Source organism: Monomorium pharaonis, chromosome 1, assembly GCF_013373865.1.
Source record: "Monomorium pharaonis isolate MP-MQ-018 chromosome 1, ASM1337386v2, whole genome shotgun sequence".
In the NCBI taxonomy this organism is placed as follows: domain Eukaryota; kingdom Metazoa; phylum Arthropoda; class Insecta; order Hymenoptera; family Formicidae; genus Monomorium; species Monomorium pharaonis.
The window spans coordinates 29,851,391-29,874,399 of record NC_050467.1 but is presented as its reverse complement, the minus strand read 5'-3'; the positions used below and the strand labels follow the sequence as shown (position 1 = coordinate 29,874,399).

Sequence of the window (23,009 nt, the reverse complement as noted above, 5' to 3'; positions counted from 1 at the left end):
TATTATGTATACTATTTATTTATGTTATTATTATTTATTTATTTTATTTTTATTAATTTTATTAAATTTTTTCGTGTACTAATAATATCACTTACATTACTCACATTCAGACGTTTGTTGTAATTTTATTATTAATTTTTATATTAATATTTTTGACATTTACACATATATCATGTATTTGTTTATGTTATATATTTATTTTATTTTTGTTAACTTATTATACTTTTCTCGCATACCAAATTCACTATTTATATCATAAAATAATTTTTTATATGTTTAGTTTTATAAAATTATATGTAAGCACATTGTGAAGCCCCTTGAACGACAAACCTTTGCGTGTGTGTGTGCATGTACATGTAAATTTGTAGAAAATAACTCAAACAAGCTTTTTCGCGCAAGAAATCTCAAGATCACAGAATTATTAAGTTTATTATATTTTTTCGCATACCAATATTCACCACATATATTACGAAATAATTTTTATTTTAGTTTTATAAAATTATATGTAGGCACATTGTGAAGCCCCTTGAAGGACAAACCGGCTTTGGGTGTGTGTGTGCATGTATATGTGATTGCGTGGAAAATAACTCAAGTGAGCTTTTTTGCGCAAGAGATCACAAGATCTTAAAATTATCAAGTTTATTATATTTTTTTGCGTACCAATATTCACCACTTACATTACGAAATAATTTTATTTTAATTTTATAAAATTGTATGTAGGAACATTGTGAAGCCCCTTGAACGACAAACTGGCTTTACGTGTGTGTGTGTACATGTGATCTGTGGAAAATATCCAAGTGATCCAAGTGAGCTTTTTCGCGCAAGAGATTACGAAATCTCAGAAATGAGTGTACCGATTTTAATCGGAGTGGTCACAATCGAAAACTGACATCAATATTATATAACAAAATTGCCATTAGATTTTTGATTATGATTTTAGTTTCTGAGATATTTTAACTGAAAGTTAATTTGACAGCTAAATTCCAGATAAAGCTTAGTAGCGGCGTGACATTTGCGCAGTGAAGTTTGCATCATTTGCATCATGCAGCAAAATTCTTTATGTACTTGGCGTCGCGCCGCTACTGCGTCGCTTGAAATAATGCTATAATTAATTTACATAAAAAATGTTTTTTATTTGAATATTTATATTTCAAAAACTTAATGGAATATAATTTATATTTTACAGAAGATGGAACCATTGTGTACGATGAGCCAACTTTATCATGTACCACACTTCCACATGGTAAATAAATATTTTATATGTAATATTTCTGCATTGTAAATAGGGTTGGATAAGTTAATACTTTTTTAAACTAAAATTACAGTTGATATCTTATATAATTAATTTAGTCATGTTAAAACTTGCATGAATAAAAAACTAATTCAGTTAAAGTTAAGATTACATTAAAATTAAGTTAAATTAAAAAATAATTTTTTAAAACATTTATTTATATTAAATTAGAATATCGTAACTTTCTAAAATTAAATTAAGCCTTTGGCACACGATACGATTTTTCATGCTAGATCACATACGAGGCATCTTAATACGTGTTCTGATTGGCTCGGATGATTATGATACCAATCGTAAGCCAATGAAGATACGTAGTAAGATGCCTCGTATGCGAGCTAGCATGAAAAATTGTATCGTGTGCCAAAGGCTTTACTCTGAATAACAAAACAATTAGAATATGGATCATTAAATCAATTTAATATTTTATTTGTAAATTAAGTTCATGTGAAATAACAAATATTATTTTTTATATGTTTATAAAAATGTATTTTTTTCTTTAAGTAAATTTTTAACTTGGAGAAAAGTTAATAAGTTATTGTTTATGTGTTTTAAAAAATAACAAATTAAAATTAAAAATTAACTCATTTAAAATTAACTAAGTAAAGTTAAAAATTATTAACATTTTAACTTTATTATTTGACTTAACTTTTTAATTAGTTACTATCCAGCTCTGATTATAAATATACAAAACAAACATTAATATTATAGTCTGCATATAAAAACCTCAAGTGGATGATTGTAAAACTTTAATTAATATAAAAAATATAATATAGCATTATCTAATATAGAATATCTGTATTACAGAAGAAATCGAAGAGCTTCTTATAACTAATGTAAAAAAGAGAAAAGAATTGTGGGATTACAAATTACCAGTTGTTAAGATTTCGAGATGTAATTACAAAACGCTGGGAGGAAGTAGCAAAGAAATTAAATGGTAAGTTTAATATTTCAGTTTAATCTTTTATTTAGCTACGTATGATATCTTTTAATCATAGTCTTTTTTGTGGAATAATATATTATTAACTTTTATTATAGGAATTTTAACACCAGAGGCTGCATGTAAAAAGTGGCGTTATCTCAAAGATTCATATATGCGTATCCATAATGATATCATTAAAAAAAAGAGTGGCTCAGCTATAAATAAAGTTATTAAGTGGAAGTGGTATAAATTAATGCAATTCTTACACGATACATAATATTCACGTAGGTTAGTTCATCCAAACATTGTTTACGTAATTGAATACTTAGTAAATATGAATTGCAGTAACATCAATGTTGTAAATGCAATATGTAGCATAAATTAATAGTAATTGTTACTTTTATATCTACAGTTTGCTTTATGTTTCAGTACTACTACCAATATTTCAAGTAAACATGACGAATCTGCGTCAACAAGTGAAATGTCAGGACTTAAAGAAGATGCTGTTCCGATGCACAAGCGACGAAAGAGATCGGATAGCAGTTTTCTAGACACAGTAACAGCCATCATGAGAAAACCAATAAATAGAAGCATTGTTGCCAAAAGAAGGTACAGTACCTGCATCTGTAGTATCTGCACCTGTATCTGTACAACCACATGATAACATTAAGCATATAATGACATTAATAGAAAATCTATTACGTGAATTTCCAAATAATGAAGGATTTACTCATGGATTACAGTTATTGCAAATAATCTCAGAAAAAGAAGATCAGTTACGTAAAAAACGATAAAGGTTGCATTGTGTTCTTTTTACGTATATTGTAAATGTTAAAGTTATTTTACATTATAAAGTATATTTTTTATTAGAGGAAAAAAACAAATTAAAACTTATTCATTTACGATAATTCTTTAAAAAAACTGTTTATTTTACATTACTTACATATTAAGTTAGAAAGTACAAGTGATAACAAAAAGACAAACTGATTATTAATACGTAAACAAAGTTTATTTTACGTTTTGGTAATACATATTAAGATAGTTATTTGTCCGTTATTTGTTATTTGATAGTTATTTGTTATGTAATTTATGCGTAAGAAAGTTAACTTTATGTTATGTTAATACACATTAATAAAAAAAAATAAAAATATATTACAATAAAAAGTAATATTACATTTATTATACACTTATCTTTATTATCTTATCTTTATTATCTTTATTTTTTTATCTTTATTATCTTATCTTTGTGGCGATTGTCACTAGGTTCCGGGGCCGACCAACCGCCCCACTATACGGGACGCCCCTCCCGAAGTCTAGTATCCGATCCACGCTGCTGGGAGCGCGTGGGGATCGCCCCGACGGGTATAAAAGCCGAGCTCGATCAAGATCGAGCACCATTCCTCGTCGACAGGGCTGGTCATTAGGCCGCTCTGCCGCCTGGCGCACGCCGGCTTTCGACTTCCTGGTTCCCGCCGACGAGACCGGTCATTAGACCGTCTCGCCGCCTGGCGCACGCCGGCTTTCGGCTTCCTTGACTCCGCCGACGGAGCAGGTCATCAGACCGTTCCGCCGCCTGGCGCACGCCGGCTTTCGGCTACCTGAAATCCGCAAACCTCGCGACCGCGTACTACGGTGCTGCGCATAAGCGCGCTCCCGTCCGGATACCGTTAGACTAGCCTGTATATATCTTGTAAATATCTCTCCGTAGGTTAAGGCCTAGCATAAGATTACCCGTAGGCTAAGTATGTACATAGCAGAAGCTTTATAATAAAGAACTGTTAATTTGATATCGGTATACGCAAGTTGGTTTCCCTCCTTCTCCCGAATCCTGGCATCCGGCGAGCCTGTCCGAGGCGATCGGGAAAGGCGAACCGTTACATCTTTTCTTTCTCGTTTCTAGCATCATTAAACAAGGACAGCTCTAGAGTCCTCTAGGACTACCCAGGAGCCTTAATGCGTTTCTTTACTGCCATGGAACAGCACCTTCATTATTGAAATAATCAACAAAGATGCTTCGTATGCGGGATGCTTCTCGTGCATGAGTATTGCTGCCAAAATTGCCTATATTTGTAAATGCCGCAGCTTCTACTTCAGAATATGTTGAAACATCTACAGTATTAATAGTTTCCAAAAAAACAATGTCTTTATTTTGACGTAGAAAATTATGTAATACTATAGTCGTTTTTATTATACTTTCTGCTGTTTCGATTGATGTGTTAATAGGTCGCTTGTATATTCTCCATTGCGAAGAAGGAATTCCAAACGTGCATTCCACTATACGACGCGCTCTACTAAGTCGGCAATTGAATATTCCTTTCTCCTTTGTTAGACCTCCTTTTCCAGAAAACGGTCGCATCATATAGTTGGTTAGTTGGAAAGCTTCATCTCCTACTAACACATATAGTAAAATAGGTCCTTTAATGACTCGATCTGGTAGTGGTATGTTCATTTGACCTTCTGCAAACATTTGATCCATAGTAGATCTTGACCATATACCTTCATCACTTTGACGACCTGCCGCTCCAATATCAACTAGCACAAACTTATAATTTCTATGACAAATAGCCATTAATACGATACTATGTGAACTCTTATAATTATAGAAAGTAGAACCAGAATTTGGTGGTGCCTAAAATAAATGTTTTTAAATATAAAAATATTCTGTAAATAAATAAATAAAAAGAAATAATATAAAAAATAAAAAAATGTTACCTGTATAACTACGTGTTTTCCATCTACAGCACCTATACAATGTGGAAAATTACATTTCAATTCAAATTTTTTTGCAATTTGTTTCCATGTATCATATGTAGGTTCTTTCAGAACAATATTCATTAAAGTAATCCATAATGCATTACAAGTTTCTTTAATTATGTTTGTTATTGTTGTTTGAGCAATATAATATTGATATTTTGACGACATCATTGAATCTCCAGATGCTAAGTACCTATAAAAAATCTTAAATCAATATTGGTTTTAACAAAGTAAAAATGTATACACATAATTATCTTTATTGTCTCAATATTGTTATATTTATATACAGCTTTTTTAAAAAATTTGAGTGAGTCCCAGATGCGCACAGTAATAAATGGACACAGCAGGCTGTGTGAAACGGACACAGACCAAATGCGCACGGACCAAATGCGCACAGACCAAACGGACACAATAATCAACAACTTACCACATGGGTTGCGACTTTTCGGGCACCTCTACCGACGGGGTGAGTGCGGGAGGGGGGGCGAAGCCCCCCTTGCACTTCCTCGTGTGTGTGTATTTTATTAATAATTATTAGCATTAGAAACATTTTTAAATTTATAATAACAGAGTCAATTTCACGCATTCTCCGTCACTGACTTTCTCTTGTACCTCCGCGCTTATTGACTTATTACAATGATGAATTAAGACGAAACTATTTACCGCATCGAAAAATAGTATTAGACATTTCTTCTTAGATTTTCATTTTCTATCGTATGGTGCTAAGCAAATCCGATGCTTCAGAAACACTCTGTATATTAATAAATTATTAATAAAAATTTCGTACCTTAATGTAAGCAACAGACGTTGATCAGGTGATATTGGCTCTTGAATAAATGTCTGCTTTATGATTTTTGGTGCAATTAATGTAAGTAGATTCTCAAATTGTGTTTTGCTCATTCTACAATAATTTGTAAATAAATCAGAATTTCTTAATAGAGTAGGAATCGTTGTGTAATAAACTCCGTGAGTCTTCTGTTGATTAAGAAAATCTGATGTCCAAAATCTTTTCGTCTGATATTTTCTCTTTTTACTAAATAATAATGCTATAACTAATAATCTTCTTCGTTGTATCACTTGTGCTATTGCATATAACAAATGACGATTTATTTGAGACATTTCAACTTTTTTCAAATGAAAATAATGTATACTCAAGTTAAATTATATATTAATGTATACGCCGTTTATCTAAGATAAACAAATAAATTTGAGTTAGTGCACAACAACATAATTACCCTGTATATGTAAGAAATTCATTTGATACATACTTTTTCTCTTTCCAAATGACAAAGTTTTAGAAGATCTTAAAAGTGAATACAGAACTATAGCTTCGGATTATTATAACTATTGCAGTATATGCTTCCTGTTGTTGTCTAAATCCCAGATAGCACAAAATATTTATAAAATATTTATAAAAAGGAAAAATATTTATAAATATTTTGTACATATTTTTATGTCAGAGTTTGTCAAGTATAAAAAAATTACGATAAACATTTATGAAAATATTTTAAATAAATATTTATACCATTATTATTAGAGAATATAAAAAGTATTTTAAGTTCATATACCATAAAAATTTTTCAATACATTTTAAAAATATATTCAATATATTGTTAATAATAATTTTTGTATCATTTCTAAATGGTTTATGAAAAATAATTATATAATCATTAAAAAATATTTTTTGAAAATAAATTTGTAAAATATTTATAAATATTTATGATAATATTTTGTGCTATCTGGGATGTTATTTTTTTAGCAAAAAGTACCTCAACTGATGCGGGTTATGTACGCGTTGAATTTTTTCTTGTAATTACTTTACCATAGCTTAATTAGGATAAGCGAACGCTTGTAAATTAATAACAATAATTAAGCTAAGGCGTTTTGCAGTAGCGACACAGTTAGTGCTATATTTCATACAAACGACAAAATGTTGTCGTACGAACGACCGCATGCACACTAGCAGCCAATCAGTACGCCCGACAAAGTTTGTCGCACGACACATAAAATATTAGCTTTAGGTACGTCGTATTATGGTTATTTAAATAACGTCTTTTATTGGTTCAAAGTCTGATGTCACAGATACGTCGTACAATTGATAAATTACTAACGTCATTAAATGGGCACTAATCTGACGTTGTTTAGACGTTACAGTTTGATCGAAGTGTTTTTATGATCATATACATGACGTCGCTGGTACGTCATAATAAGATCATTCTATTTTGGTTATTATTTCGTCAAAAAAGTCACGTTATACATACGTCTTAAATTGGTAAAATGACGTCGTACCCCAAAAAATGACGAATTATTGACGTCGTATTAACGTCACCTTGCTACCTAAGTAAATAAATAAAAATAAGAAATAGATAAATTATATATATATATGTTACTATTATATAAACCTAAAATATAAATGTGATTAATAATATTATGTATTAATTAAATGATTAATTTCTCAAAAATTTATATTAAATTTTTCTTTTAGAATATATTAACATTAAAAAAATTATTTACATTTTAAATATTATTAAGTGAGATAAATCTATTTTTTATTTTGCAAAATGCCAAGGCGTAAAGTAGAACGTACTTTAGAAGAAAAAGAACAATTTCGACAACGACGTCTTGAAAGAAATGTAGAAAATCAATGTCGTCGTCGTCAGAATGCAAAGACAGCAGACATTGTTTTACCAAATATAGTTAGATATAAAAAAAATCATAGTGTTTGTATTATTGGCACTATAAAGACTAGAACCAGGAAACCGATCTCTGTGGTTTTGAGTGAGATGAAAATCTGTTAGAAATGTAGTACCAAATGGTGGCGCTGACGATGCTGATACACCAAGATAAACCGGAATATATTCCAACTCTAGATACAATCGTCTAGTCTATGTTTATCGTAGTCAGCCGTGCTAGTGGTGTTAGACTGTACGCAGTTGTTGTATTGGTATAAGAAAACTGAGATAAGTACTCTAAATGTAAAATTGCTAAGATTTTTATTATAAATTTGCATTTATTGTCAAATGCTTGTCGTTATACTCCATATTGTTTTCGGTAAATCATTGTCGCCAGCGCCACCATTTGGTACTACATTTTTAACAGATTTTCGCCTCACTTTTGGAGGCAAAATCAGGCTTAGTTCTAGTCTTCATAATTGGCCCAATAACTAATAATCATATAATAAATTTTAATAATGAAACAATTGGAAAAAATTCAGAAAATTCTAATAATCACATAATAAATTTGAATAATGAAATAATTGAACAAAATTCTGTTAGACCATTATACCAACAATGTACAGCATATCAGTCTTATTACAGATCACAAAAGAAAAATTATCCTTATTTAAATATTAATAATAGAACATTAATTAATGAAATAGTTGAATATTATATTGGTTCTATGGATGTTTCTTGCATTCATTGTAAAGCAAAACATTTCACAGCTGAAAAAATATCTAATAAAGGAAATTCATTTCATGATTGTTGTAATCATGGTACGGTTTGTTTGGAATTATTACCTCAATTTCCACAATTTCTTCACAGTTTATTCTACGGTAGTCATGTAAAATCTGATCTTTTTTTCAGACATATTCGTAGTTATAATAATTCATTTTCATTCGCATCATTTAACGATAATTTAGTTAATTTTCAAAATAGACGACCAGGCCCATATTGTTTTAAAACACAAGGACAAATTTATTATCAAATTAATACATCATTATATGCTGCTCAAAATGAAAATCCAGTTTATGGTCAACTTTTCATTATAGACCCTAATGAAGCAATAAATTATCATATTACTGGAAATTCAGATTTAGATTTAGAAATCGTACAAAATCTTGAACAAATAATGCGAGAATCTAATGTATTTGCTCAATCTTATCAAATGATGGAAAGAGTTAGAAAATCAACGACAATTAGAAAGAGAATCTGGAGAATTCGCATAGCTATTTGTGATGAATTTAACGTTTCTTATTAAGCCGTCGTTTATTTCAACAGTAGCTTGTGGACAATTATGTAAAAATTGAAAAAGGCAGAATCAATTATTGTAAAAATCATCAAAAAGAATTGCGTACTGAAACATATCAAGGTTTAAGAGATTATATACAAACTATGGCAAATAATTTAAATGGACGTATTGGAAAGATGGTTATACTTCCATCGACATTTATGGGATCACCTCGTAATATGTTAAAGAATTATCAAGATTCAATGGCAATTGTTAATAAATTTGGTAAACCAGACCTCTTCATTACAATGACTTGCAATCCAAAATGGCGTGAAATTGAAGAAAATCTTTTACATAGTCAACAAGCTTCTAATAAACCTGACATTTGTGCACGTGTTTTTAATATTAAAAAAGATTATTTAATTAATTTAATTGTAAAACAAAAATTTTTTGGAGAAGTGGCAGCCTTTGTATACGTTATTGAATTTCAAAAACGCGGTTTACCACATGTCCACATGTTAGTTACTTTAAAATATAATTTTAAAATAACAACTCCACAAATTGTTGACAAATATTAAATATATTTCTGCTGAAATTCCTGATCCATGTGAAAATCGTACTTTACATGACATAGTTATGAGACACATGATTCATGGACCTTGTGGCAATTGGTGTTTGGTAGATGGAAAATGTACAAAACATTATTCTAAACCATATCTTGAAAACACCAGAATGGATGAAGATGCTTATCCTTATTATCGTCGAAGAAATAATGATAAGAGTTTTAAACGTCCTGGTGGTTATGTAGTTGATAATCGTTATGTAGTTCCATGTAGTCCTATTTTATCGATCACTTTTAATTGTCACATAAATGTTAAGATAGTTTCAAGTATTAAATCAGTTAAATATCTTGTTCGAGACTAGAACAGTTTTATTAGAATTTCAGCATTTTCTTGCTCTGTTTTATCCGCACCTAGTCGCACAACGCTGTCACTAGCTCACCACGCGCGTTCCTTTCGTTTTCTCGCATCGTGGTATCTATGCAAAACATGCCCAAAAAAGGGCATGTCAAATCGATGCCCAAATAAGGCTCGAAATCAGTTCCCTTGCCGCCCCTCTTTTCTCCTCCGCGATCGCAATTGTCCTAAGACGAAAAAATAGTCAGTCTCTCGCAGCGCAGCATCGACACGAGATCGTCTCGCAGATCTCTCTCGTCATCCGCCGATCTTAGCTACGGGGATTCATTTCTGTTCCATCCCCTAGCACTCGCGCCGTGATAGTGCGATTAATTTATTACTCCGATGCATGTTTCGCAATTTAGTCATATCCGTGATCTACGGATCCACGCATCGCGCATTCAGGCCGACCCTCACTGGGCGATGTCCAATTCGGTCATCACGATTATTGCGGTTTTAACTGTTTCGGCAACCAACATTAATGAACATAATTTCTATTTCAGCAGCTACTGCCAAGTAGTTCTTAAGTTCGCGTATCCGTGTGAACGTGTGAGTGCATCACGTCAATGCGCGGGTGCCCGTATCTCTCCCGCGAATGTCCTCTGCCTCGTGCACAAGATATCCGTCGGATCGCGCGCAAGATTTCCGGGTTCGCAAGAGCTTCGATCTAGAGGCTCTTCAAGATTTCCGCGTCGACTACAGGCAGCGTAATATCAGGACATTTCAAGATCTCCGTAAAATTGTAAAGAGATACGGCTCGCCCCTTGCTCTGAACGTCCGTGTCAAATAAATCATTAAAGTGTGAGTGACAACATCGCTTCCCCTTTCTTCTTTTCACCACCTACGTCCCCGTGAACCAACCGCATTCTTCACCATTCGCTTAATATAATTATTGATCATGATGAAATACGTAATTTTATAGAAACTCGTTATGTTGGACCTGTAGAAGCCTGTTGGCGTATTCTCGAAAAGAAGCTACAAGATAAAAGTCATATTATCGTTTGTTTGCCAGTCCATCTTTCTAATCAACAAATATAATAGAAAATGAAGTCATTGAAGAAGCAATGACTGATGCTTTAAATCAAGTTACGATGTTAATCAATTATTTCTCGTTAAATTCTCGTGATGAAGAAGCAAGACAATATTTATATATAAAAATTCCACGCTATTAAACGTTTAAAAAAGAGAAAATTAATGGAAGAAATGTATCGCGTTGGATCAAATGCAAAAGACATTATAATTGTATAGGACGAATGTATTCCGTTAGTCCAACACAAACAAAATTATTTCATTTACGATTATTATTACTAATGGTAAAAGGAGCTACGAGTTTTGCTTTAAGAACAGTAAATGGAGAATTATGTCAATCGTTTTCAGCAGCCTGCCTAGCTTTAGGTTTAATTGAAGATGATGAAGAATGGAAACGAGCTATGAATGAAGCTGTTCGATGGATGATGCCTCGACAACTTCGTAGATTATTTGTACGTATATTATTACATTGTCAACCGTTGCATCCTGAAGGGCTCTGAGAAAATTTTAAAGTAGCAATGTCAGAAGATTATGTTCGACATTTTGGATTCTTACAAGGACAAAAAAAGCGTATACGCAAATTAATACTATGCTTTGTGCTGAAGGTAAAAGTCTTGCTGATTTTCTACAAATGAAACAATTGATAAAAAACGACGAAGAAGATGATTGTATCATATTTGAAGACACTAGAAATTGGTACCAGCCAATATAAACAGTTAAATGATAAACAGAAAGAAATAGTAGATCTTGTATTAAACAGATTAGATACTAATAATCACAATAGTAATTGTATTTATATCGTTGGTCCAGGTGGCTTGGCTAAAACGTTTATATACATGACTATTTATTATTTAGCCATAATTCAAAATAAACATGTATGTTGCGACGTTACTTTTCTTCGCGTCTACAACTTTGTCGTGCTCCTTAACATTAGTTGGGCGCCAGGCGCGGTCTGGAGTGCTCCTCTCCGGCTTGCCTTTCTGTAAGAAAGCGACACACGGTAGTGGCCGTTTCGCGATCCTCGTTTCCTACCGCGATAATGTCGATGCTATACTTGCCAAAGCTCTTTGCGATGGTCCGGGTTCCCGCCGCTCAGCCGTTCCTGCAACCGCTTTCGTTGTCCCTCGACGGCTGCTCCCACTATACATTGCGTCTCTCTGGCACACCACTCCTCCCGTGGATCGCGTCTTCCGCTTGACGGGTCCCTAAGTATCTTATCAACTATTTAAAATATAGATCGGAAAAGGAGAGGCCGCTCTCCCCTTGGGGTAATGAGCAGCCCCAAATGACCTTTCCCCGTCGGGCCCTTGTGACTGACGAAAAACGTCAGGTCACAATGTATAATGGCTTTTACGGGCATTGCATCGACATTATTGCCAGTAGGAAAAACCGTTCATAAAACATTTGGATTGCCAGTTCCATTATTTGCTTATTCATCATCTAGCATTAAAATCCAAGGAAGCTCATTATTTAAAAGAAACATATTTTTATTTGGGATGAAGCGTCAATGGCACCACGATATGCTCTATAGATTATGGATCGAACGTTGCGTGATATCATGAATAATGATTTACCTTTTGGTCGAAAAATTATTGTATTATGTGATTTCAGACAACTTCTTTCTATTAAAGTACATGATACTTGAAGTGAAATCGTAAATCTTTTAATCAAATTTAGTTCTACTTGGAAACATTTTATAAATTTTTCTTTAACAAAAAACATGCGAGTTCTTCCAGAGGAAATTAAATTTGCAAAGTTTCTATTGGATATAGGAGATTATGGGAGATTATAGGTATATTAAATGATTCTAACGATAATATTCAACTTCCTGATTGTTGCATTCCACCCATTAATGCCGATGATATATTGTGCAAGATATATATGGTGATTTGATACAAAATAAAGAATTTAATAAAATGGCGAATTGTGCAATACTTTCTGCAAGAAATGCCGATGTAGATGAAATTAATAAACGAGTTGTAAAATTATTAGATACGTTTGAAGAATGAGTTTATACAAGTATAGATAGTATTGAAAACTGTGATGATAATGGTAACATTGGTGAAGCCTTACTACCAGAATATTTAAATACTTTGTCTCCGACACCTCTTCCACCTTATGAATTACGTTTAAGACCAAATTCTATTATTATGTTAATTAGAAATCTAAGTATCAATGAAGGTCTTTGCAATGGCACTAGATTAATGATTATAGAACTTGCTGATCATTTATTGAAATGCAAAATCTTAACATGTGATAAAGTAAGAGATATTGTGTTTATAAATCGTATAACACTATATTGCGAAAATGTATATCCTTTTACTTTTAAAAGAAGACAGTTTCCAATAAAATTAGCTTTTGCTATGAAAATAAATAAGTCACAGGGACAGACATTCGATAAAGTTGGAATAAAAATCAAAGATGTTTTTAATCACGGACAACTTTATGTTGCTTTTTCACGATTACGTTCTTGACAAGCATTAAAAGTTTATCTTGGTAGCCAGCCATAACAAACAAGTTAAAAATTATGTATATAAAGAAATATATATATATAATTTCTCTGTTTTTAAGTTTTTAAAAAAAGTAGTTTTTGACATAATGATATGAACATATAATAATATTAACATAATAATATAATGTAATGGAAAAAGGATAGACAAATGTAATGTAATGGCGCGCGCGTAGCGCGCGCAATGTAATGTTCTAGTAAAAGAAACCACCAAAATTACCTTTTTAAAAAAAGGTACAAAAAGCGCCAAGTATACGCGCGCGAAGAAACATCCTCAAAAATGTATTTTTGTACAAAACAACTTAGATTTGACATTACAAAATGTCTGTACAATACAAATTATAACAAAATACTTTTTTTAAAAAAATACAAAATAATTTGGCATTATAAATGTGTGAAATTTTAACAAAATCATCTTATTAAAAAAAAATATTTTCCCTACAAAAGAAATGATATGAAGAAAATGCGCCAACTAAAAAAATGGATGTTTATACGAACTAGAACATCTACTTTATTATTATTATTCTTTGACTGGCGTTCATAGTTTGGTTTTTTATTAAGCCCATATGAGACTAGAGATTGATATTGGGATTGAATTGAATGAAATGTAACCAATCACAGGTACAAATATTCTTTAACTTTGCTTTGGTTGGTCTAATTTCAATTTAATCTCAATCTTAATCTGTAGTCTGATATGGCTTAAAATTGTTTTAAATTTGTCTTTAGATACAATTTCATTGAAAATGAAGTATTTAACAATAAACTTAAGATTTTAAATATAAGATCAAACTATAAATATCAGTCTTTTATATTAAATTATTGGCTGTTGTGCGCCGATACAAGGCTGTTGCGCGCTTTTAAAAAACAAAAAAAAAACAAAAAATTATTTTCTCTACAAAAAAATGATATGAAGGAAATGCGACAACTATAAAAATAGATGTTTATACGAATTCTTTGGCAGGCATTTATAGTTTGATTTTTTATTAAGCCCGTATCAGATTAGAGATTGATATTGGGATTGAATTGAATGAAATGTAACCAATCACAGGAACAAAACAAATATTCTTTAACTTTGCTTTAATTGGTTAAATTCCAATTCAATCTCAATCTCAATTTCTAGTTTGATATAACTTAAGATTGTTTTAAGTTTTCTTTAGATACAATTTCATTAAGAATGAAGTATTTAACGATAAACTTAAGATCTTAAATATAAGATCAAACTATAAATATCAGCCTTTTATATTAAATTATTGGCTGCTGTGCGCCAATACGAGACTGCCTCTCAAGTCGGCTCGAAGCTAGACTTAAGACAATTCTTGAATCATAGGACGGAATTCATAGACCGATCTTAAGCTCAAGAATGGTCTTAAGTCTAGCTTCGAGCCGACTTGAGACTTACTTAACCAATGAAATAACAGCATTGACGTCTCAAGATCGTGCTTAAGATGGGTCTTAAGTAAGATTCGACTATGAATACCGGCTTTAAAATAAGACTCGAACATGAATACCGGGCTATAAATATCGGTCCGGTATTCAATAACGACAAGATTACAAGATCACCTTAATATTTATATATTACCATAAAGTAGTGTTTAAAAGAGAGTTCTGAGCCGGGTACTCCGAGGGGGGAGCGGATGTGGGGGGAAGGCGCATGGTGACGAATTCGGTGAAGATGGAGGTGGGGTGGGGGGGGGGATCCCTTTACGACGTTTAGACACTTATGAGGTGTTATAAACAAGGGTGGCATGCGCTCGTCAGAGGATATCGATAGCGCATAATAATTTAGAGTATTCTTATAGCGTCTCTTTTGTCGGCTTATTCCATATCGCTTTCTCTCGCTCTATCCCTCGCAATACTCGCGTTCATCGCTCTCTCTCTCTCTCTCCCACCCGCGCGTTCTATTCCTCGCGGTCCATTGCGCGCTCCCGCTTGCTCTCGATATTTTTCATTTGGAAAAAGGGTATACGAAATTAAAAAATGGAATATACGTTTACTAAATTTTTTAAGTAAACGTTTCATTTCTCTCGGTCTAGCGCCGGTATCTCGGCTGCTCGTAGATTCGCGCGGTCCCTGCACAGGTGCAAAAAAATACCGATGCTCCGGTTGAGACAAGGGATATAGACGAGTTCTCAGCACCGTCTTTAGCGCCGATACCTCGACTCTTAAGATTTTAAACACATCATTTTTCGTCTCGCGGTCTAGCGCCGATATCTCGGCCGCTCGTAGCTCGCGTTGACGCTGCACAGATATAAACAAATACCGATGCTTCGGTTGAGACAAGGGATATAGACGAAATATAATTTAGTTAGGAAGCGTACGACACCACAGTTGGTGCGAGGTCCGCGACACGAGAGAATCAGAATAATGCGTGACTCGAAAAAAAAATGGATAACCATTTGAATAACGCGGAAGTAATCGATGTCGCGAACGATGCAATGGTTATAGATATCGCGGGCGATGTGAATAATGTGGTAGACATTGTGAATAATATTGAAAATAATAATGGTGACGATAACGTGAATGATCCGGAAAACTTTGTAAACAATGAACATTTTGTGAATGATCTACTTTAAATGGATGAAGCAGGCATAATGAACGTTATAGATGATTTTAACTTTGAGAATGTGATGGCTGATGAAGACGAAGAAATTGTATCTGAGGACAGCGATTATACAAGCGATTGCAGCGAAGAATTTAATGACACTATTGAGAAACATTTGACGCATGCGGAAGTAAATGCGATAACTGGACGCACAAGACATTGTGCTATATATTTTTATTATACTACAGGTGGTACTTATTCAGCGTGTGCTGAATGTATAATGCGAATAGCGGACACTGATTTTAACATAATGCACGCTTTTCGCAAACATATAACTGACGCGTTCGGTAGGCTGGATGGCAAGTACTGTTCAAATTGCAGACAGCCTATGTTCGTGTTGATTCCCTGTAATATGTGTCCAGTGTGCACACATTAAAGACTTTCAATATAAAATTATACAATATGGATTATGAAGATATCATTAATAAACGAGTTGAATTTGATGTAGATGTCATTTATGTTCTTAAGAATAATGATGATTCTGAAAAACAAAAGTATGTGCAGCAAATATCACCAGTGCAATTTCTACGTGATCGAGAACTCAGTATACGCGGAATGCATGAACGCATCGCAATACAGGAAGTTTACGTGTATGATCAACCTGTGTATGACTGGCCTCATCATGTAAAGCAAAAATTATATAAAGAAATACTAAATTGGGTTGACACCGATGAAAGTGAATACGATATAGCGAAACAAATCGTACAAAAGACTCAGGAAAACTGTTTTCATCTCATTGAGATACCAGCAGGTGTTGGAAGGTATATCGAAGTGATAGCAGGAATGAGTAACACTTGCTATGAAAATCCTAACGTGGAAAAAATGTTGCGCACTTACCACGAATTTTCTGATCTTTTAAACAATGATGATGACGAATACGTTTTGTCTAAACGAGAGATGGAGGTGCGTATTTTTATTGTATGTGAAAGACAAAGCAAGCTAATGCACTTTGACATTCAAAACAAATATCGATACTGCATTAGGTGCTACGAAATTACATGCAAGTGTCCTGTTGAAGATTGTACGGTATTGTTTTAAAACAGTGCTAAAGACATTATAAAAAATGGAGAACAATTTCAACCAAGAGGAACGTGAGCTCTTGGAGCAAGCAAACGGAGTCGCTACCTTAGCCGAGTGTTTCGCGTGGTTACAGCGATGTGACGAGTGTATACAACAGCTCGAGGAACTTAGCCGCATCAAGCGTCCTCGGCACACCGTCGGACAAAGACAATCGTTGGTGGCTAGAATCGCGCGACTCGAGGGTAAAAAGACGCGACTGCAGAGACGTTTCGTGCACGTCGGCGGTAATTACGCGAGTGATAACGCGAAGAGACTCGTATGGCGAGAAATAGATACCGCGTTCGAGAATCGTGTTCTGACCGGTGCAATAATTAACGCAGACTATATCGAGCCGCGGCAATTTCTCGAAGATGCCGGTGGTATAGTGCTCGAGCATGTGCGGGACGCCATAGAAAGACACGATAGTGTGAAAGTGAACATCGCGTTTAATGGTGAGTTCGTAACGGGTGAAAAACACGCCAACAAGAGTATCACTACGAAAAATTGTGAACTATTTCAAACGTCAGACTTGAACGAGTGGTACGAGCGGTGCGTCATCGAGCCCACGCTAGCGTCCCTCGAAGAGTTTCAAGAACGCGATAGTGGGTGGGCTTTGTCGTGTATATTAAATTTAACTATAAACGTGAACAAGTACAATCCTCTACACGCGGGGTGTTACATAACATTACCGCGAGAAATAATTTTGAAAAAAGCAGTAGTGAACATTAATTCGAAGGACAATGCGTGCTTCGCGTGGTCAGTGGTCGCCGCTCTGCACCCTGCTAAAGAACATCCATATCGGGAGTCGTCGTACCCTCATTATACGACGGTCTTAAAGTTCGACGACATCGAGTTTCCCGTTACACTAAAGGACATTGGGAAATTTGAGAGACTCAACGATGTGTCGGTCAATGTCTACAAGATCAGAAAGGAAATGGCGATGCTAAAGATTCTTCCGCTGCGGCTTTCCAACGACAAAAGGGAGAAGCACGCCAATTTTCTATATGTGCAAGATTCGCGCGAAGACAGCGTGGGTCACTTTGCATGCATCAGGAATCTGTCCCGCCTAGTGAGCTCGCAAGTGAGCAAACACAATGGAAAAGTATACATTTGCGATCGGTATGTATATTATATAAAAAATAAATACACTCGTGTTCTCTTACAAAAAAAAAGTAATTAAAGTTTTTTATTACAGGTGCTTGCACTATTTTCAATCATGTGAGAGGTTGCAATCACACGCTGTAGACTGTCGGAATATAAACGACTGCGCTATCACATTGCCCTCTGAAAAGGACAAGTGGCTAAACTTCCGCAACGTAAACTATAAGGAGTGAGTGCCCTTCGTCGTCTACGCTGACTTGGAATGTGTGCTGCGGAAGACGCAACACGATCCGGAGCAAACGTCGTACACATACCAGCATCACGAGGTAATCAGTATTGGATATTACGTGCGATGCTCGTACGACGACGCGTTATCCGCGTACCAGTTTCGTCGCGATGCCGATTGCGTGTCATGGTTCGCCAAGCAATTAGAAAAATTAGCGCATAATATTAAGGTTCGTTTATCCGCCAATGTCCCCATGATAACTTTAACGAAAGAGCAATGGGAGGTGTACCGTAGCGCAACGCGTTGTCATATTTGTGAAAAACCATTTGAGCCGGATGATAAACGGGTGCGCGATCATTGTCATCTGACCGGTCGTTACCGCGGTCCCGCGCATTCTTCTTGCAACTTATTTTATCGAAATGTATCATACATACCGGTGGTCTTTCATAATTTATCCGGATACGACTCACATTTTATTATTAAGAAAATAGCGACATTATTTAAAAGAAATATCGACGTGCTTCCAATCACGAAAGAAAAATATATTTCTTTCACAAAACATGTTATAAGTACCGCTGATAAATTAGATCCCCACAATCACATAAAGTTACGGTTCATAGATTCATACAAATTTTTAAACACAAGTCTCGAAAAATTAGCATCATATCTTAGCACCGATAAATTAAAAATTGTTCGGTCTGAATTTGCACACTTATCCGACGAGGATTTTAATTTACTGACTCGAAAGGGTGTATTTCCGTACGAGTACGTTGACCGCATCGAAAAATTAGAGGACACGTGTTTACCACCGCGCGAATCGTTTTACAGTTCTCTGACCTCTAACACAGTATCCGAGAGCGATTACGCACACGCTGTCAACGTATGGCATCGGTTCTCAGTTCGAACGCTGGGTGAATACAGTGATCTGTATTTAAAAACGGATGTATTGTTGTTAGCCGACATTTTTGAAAATTTCCGCGATAAATGTATCGAAAGTTACGGTCTCGATCCCGCGCATTATTACACTCTCCCCGGATATACGTGGGATGCGATGTTAAATTATACCAACGTTACTTTTGAACTGCTTACCGACATTGACATGGTAATGTTTATCGAACGCGGTATACGTGGCGGTCTAAGTCACTGTCCCAGCAGATACGCGCAGGCTAACAATAAGTACATGCAGTCGTACGATCCGTCGAAACCATCGTCGTACCTTATGTACTTTGACGTTAATAATTTGTACGGCTGGGCAATGTGTCAGCTGTTACCCTATACGGAATTTCAATGGGTCGAAGACGTTTCGAATTTTAACGTGGACGCAATCGCTCCGGATTCACCCACGGGATACATTCTCGAGGTCGATCTCGAGTATCTTCAGGACCTTCACGACACACACACTGACCTGCCCTTCTGCCCGACGCGTGACAAACCACCCGGTACGTCAGGATAAACTTTTAGCGACACTCTATGACAAGAAGCGTTATGTTATTCACTACCGTAACCTGCAACAGTGCACGTGCCACGGTCTTCGCGTAACGAAAATACATCGTATATTACAATTCGCTCAATCTGCATGGCTTCGCGATTACATAGAATTAAATACACAATTTAGAATGCGCGCTAAAAACGATTTTGAAAAAAATTTATATAAATTAATGAACAATGCAGTTTTCGGAAAAACAATGGAAAACGTACGCAATCACGTTAACGTTAAATTATTAACAAGATAGGAGGGTCGGTACGGCGCTGAGGCAATGATTGCAAAACCTAATTTTCACAGCCGTAGCATTTTTTCGGAGAATCTAATCGCCGTTGAATTGCGTAATCTCGAGGTGAAATTATATAAACCGATTTACGTAGGCGTGAGTATCCTCGATATTTCTAAAACATGTCTATACGAATTTCACCACGAGTATATGCAGCCTCTATATCGTAGTAAATGTAGAGTTATGTATACAGATACCGACAGTCTTATATATCACGTCGAATGCGAGGATATTTACAAAAACGTGAAGCATGACATTCATAGATTCGACACGAGCGATTATCCGGTCGACAACGCATACGGTATACCTCTCGAGAATAAGAAAGTGCCGGGTCTAATGAAAGATGAGAACAATGGTGCGATAATGACCGAGTTTGTCGGACTCAGGGCAAAAATGTACATGTTGAGAGTGGACGGAAAAAAGGACACTAAAAAAGCGAAAGGTGTCAAGAATAACGTAGTAGCGCGAACCATAACGTTTGATGATTACACCCGCTGTCTCCACGAAGAGATCGAAATGACGCGTCGCCAGTCGTGTATAAGATCTAAGCTGCACGAAGTATACACGGTGTCCAAAACAAAAATTGCTCTAAGTCCGTACGACGACAAGAGATATCTCGTACCTGATTCGGTCGAGACGTTACCGTGGGGAAATTATCGAATACCTTTGTAACATTATACTTTTATATTTTCTTATTTTGTGTTTTTTTTTTTATAGTTTTGTTTTATAGTTTTGCGATTATGTATTTTATATTCTACATATATTTGTTAATATTACATCTCGCGTTTCATATATTTTATAGTTCATTTTTTACGTATTTTACATTTTACACTTATTTTATAATTTTACATTTAGCGCTTCATGTATTTTATATTATACACATATATTACATTTTATGTATTTTTTTATACTTTTGTAATTTATATTTCATAGTATATGCATTTTGTATTATTTTCTTTTAAAAAAAAAGTGTGAATTAATACTAAGAACAATGCGTTATGGATTATATTTTATGCATTATAGACATCTTATAGTATGTATTTTATATCAAGAACGTGTATTAGTAATAAGAAGAAGAATGTATTGGAAAGGGATAATAAAGAAGCTATTGATATATTTAAAAAAAATGTATTTTATCTTTATATGATTACATTGTATTTTTATATGATTATAATAAAAAATCAAAAAACAATTTTATATGGCTTAAATAACATTGTCTTTGTGTATCCACGAATTGTGTGATCCATCGAATCCCAACCACTTTACATAGATCTTGTCTCCCTTCCTGCGCATTACTTTCTCCACGAGAAATACGTCAGAGTGAGTTGCGCGACGCAACTCGTGCTCGTAGAACGCTTTAGCTATAGATGTTCCGCGATAATCCTCGAGTAGATAAGTTACGGGATTGGTACGTTGTACTTTAATAATTTTAAACACCTCGGTTGTCCAATTCGGTGTGTAACCCTTTTCAAAGATCGTCTTGAATTTACTCATGCGTACAGAGTCACCGACTTTAAATTTCGCCGGACCTGCAATCTTTATCGAACTGTACACCGTATCCAAGAGTCTTTCGGCCACAGCGGGGGTTACGTCGATGGGTCGCATACCGATCGTTCGGTGTTTCCGAGTATTGTAATTCGACACGAGCTCCGGTAACAGGTCAATCCACTTGTAATTGCCGTTGAGCGTAAACATCTTCCACATGTCGTTTTTCAGCGTACGGTTAAACCGTTCGACGACCGATGCCTTCATTACCGAGTACGAGGAATAATTATTAATGTCATGTTTTTTAAGTATTTTCTGCACATTAGTGTTGTAAAATTCCTTTCCTTTATCGGTTTGCAAGTTTTTCGGACATCTTCCGCTCTCTCGAATTATTTCAGAGATAGCGTCGGCCGTCTCGCTTCCACCCTTGCTCTTGAGCGGAACGGCCCACGCGTGCTTGCTCAACACATCGATGACGGTGAGTATGTAGTGACAGCCCCTGTTAAAACGTGAGTATGGAATCATCTCAACGATATCGGCCTGCCATAGATCGTCATAGCCCCGAACTATGACGCGTCTTCGTGGAAAATTTCTTCTCGCTGGAGCATGCAGTTCCTCGACGAGTCGTTGCCTTTCGGAACTAATATTTGATTTCGACGGTCTCATGTTTTATACTTTATTATTGATCAAGTAATAACGCGCTCGTTTTTTCCCGTTCTGTACCCGTTCCGTTCCCGTTCTGTACCCGTTATTTCCTGTTTCGTTCCCCTTTCTTTTCCGTTCCGTTCCCGTTCTTTCCCGTTCTGTACCCGTTATTTCCTGTTCCGTTCCCGTTTTTTCCCGTTTCGTACCCGTTCTGTACCCGTTATTTCCTGTTCCGTTTCTGTTTTTTCCTGTTCCGTTTCCGTTTTTTACCCGTTCTATACCCGTTCTGTACCCGTTATTTCCTGTTCCGTTCCCGTTTTTTCCCGTTCCGTTTCCGTTTTATACCCGTTCTGTACCCGTTATTTCCTGTTCCGTTCCCGTTCTTTCCGGTTCGTACCCGTTCTATACCCGTTATTTCCTGTTCCGTTTCTGTTTTTTCCTGTTTTTTTCCCTGTTCCGTTGCCGTTCTTTCACGTTTGTTACACTTTTGTATTGTTGTTTATTACTGCTTTCTACCGTCTTTCAGCAGTGGTTCTTTGTCTTCCGGTACCGATCGATTAGATAATCGTTCGTAACTATTCCTGACCTGATTTACAGCTGTTCCATAACCATCCGACAATCGTTCCCGAGTTGTTTGATAACGATCCTGCACCGTTCGATAGCTATCCGACAACCGTTCCTGAACCGTCCGTTCTTGATTTAGGAACCGCTCGAAG

General features: G+C 35.2%; 4 protein-coding genes across 4 annotated transcripts; 3 read left to right on the top strand and 1 right to left on the bottom strand.

Moving 5' to 3' along the window:
• The first annotated feature begins 2,350 nt into the window (after positions 1–2,350).
• Positions 2,351–3,997, top strand: LOC118647854. The gene is made up of 3 exons (XM_036293621.1): positions 2,351–2,498; positions 2,640–2,819; positions 3,474–3,997. The coding sequence occupies exons 2-3, from the start codon at positions 2,692–2,694 to the stop codon at positions 3,700–3,702; spliced, it is 357 nt and encodes a 118-aa protein (XP_036149514.1). The 5' UTR covers positions 2,351–2,498; positions 2,640–2,691; the 3' UTR covers positions 3,703–3,997.
• A 176-nt stretch (positions 3,998–4,173) lies between these two features.
• Positions 4,174–5,045, bottom strand: LOC114254346 (protein ANTAGONIST OF LIKE HETEROCHROMATIN PROTEIN 1-like). Its single transcript, XM_028190409.2, has 2 exons — positions 4,923–5,045; positions 4,174–4,839 (listed from the first exon to the last, which is right to left on the bottom strand). The coding sequence occupies exons 1-2, from the start codon at positions 5,043–5,045 to the stop codon at positions 4,174–4,176; spliced, it is 789 nt and encodes a 262-aa protein (XP_028046210.1).
• Positions 5,046–17,042: 11,997 nt separating this feature from the next.
• On the top strand, positions 17,043–18,248 carry LOC118648895. Its single transcript, XM_036295421.1, has one exon. The coding sequence runs from the start codon at positions 17,072–17,074 to the stop codon at positions 18,245–18,247; it is 1,176 nt and encodes a 391-aa protein (XP_036151314.1). The 5' UTR covers positions 17,043–17,071; the 3' UTR covers position 18,248.
• A 1,888-nt stretch (positions 18,249–20,136) lies between these two features.
• LOC118648896 lies at positions 20,137–20,859 on the top strand. The gene has a single exon (XM_036295422.1). The coding sequence runs from the start codon at positions 20,152–20,154 to the stop codon at positions 20,833–20,835; it is 684 nt and encodes a 227-aa protein (XP_036151315.1). The 5' UTR covers positions 20,137–20,151; the 3' UTR covers positions 20,836–20,859.
• Positions 20,860–23,009: the final 2,150 nt, after the last annotated feature.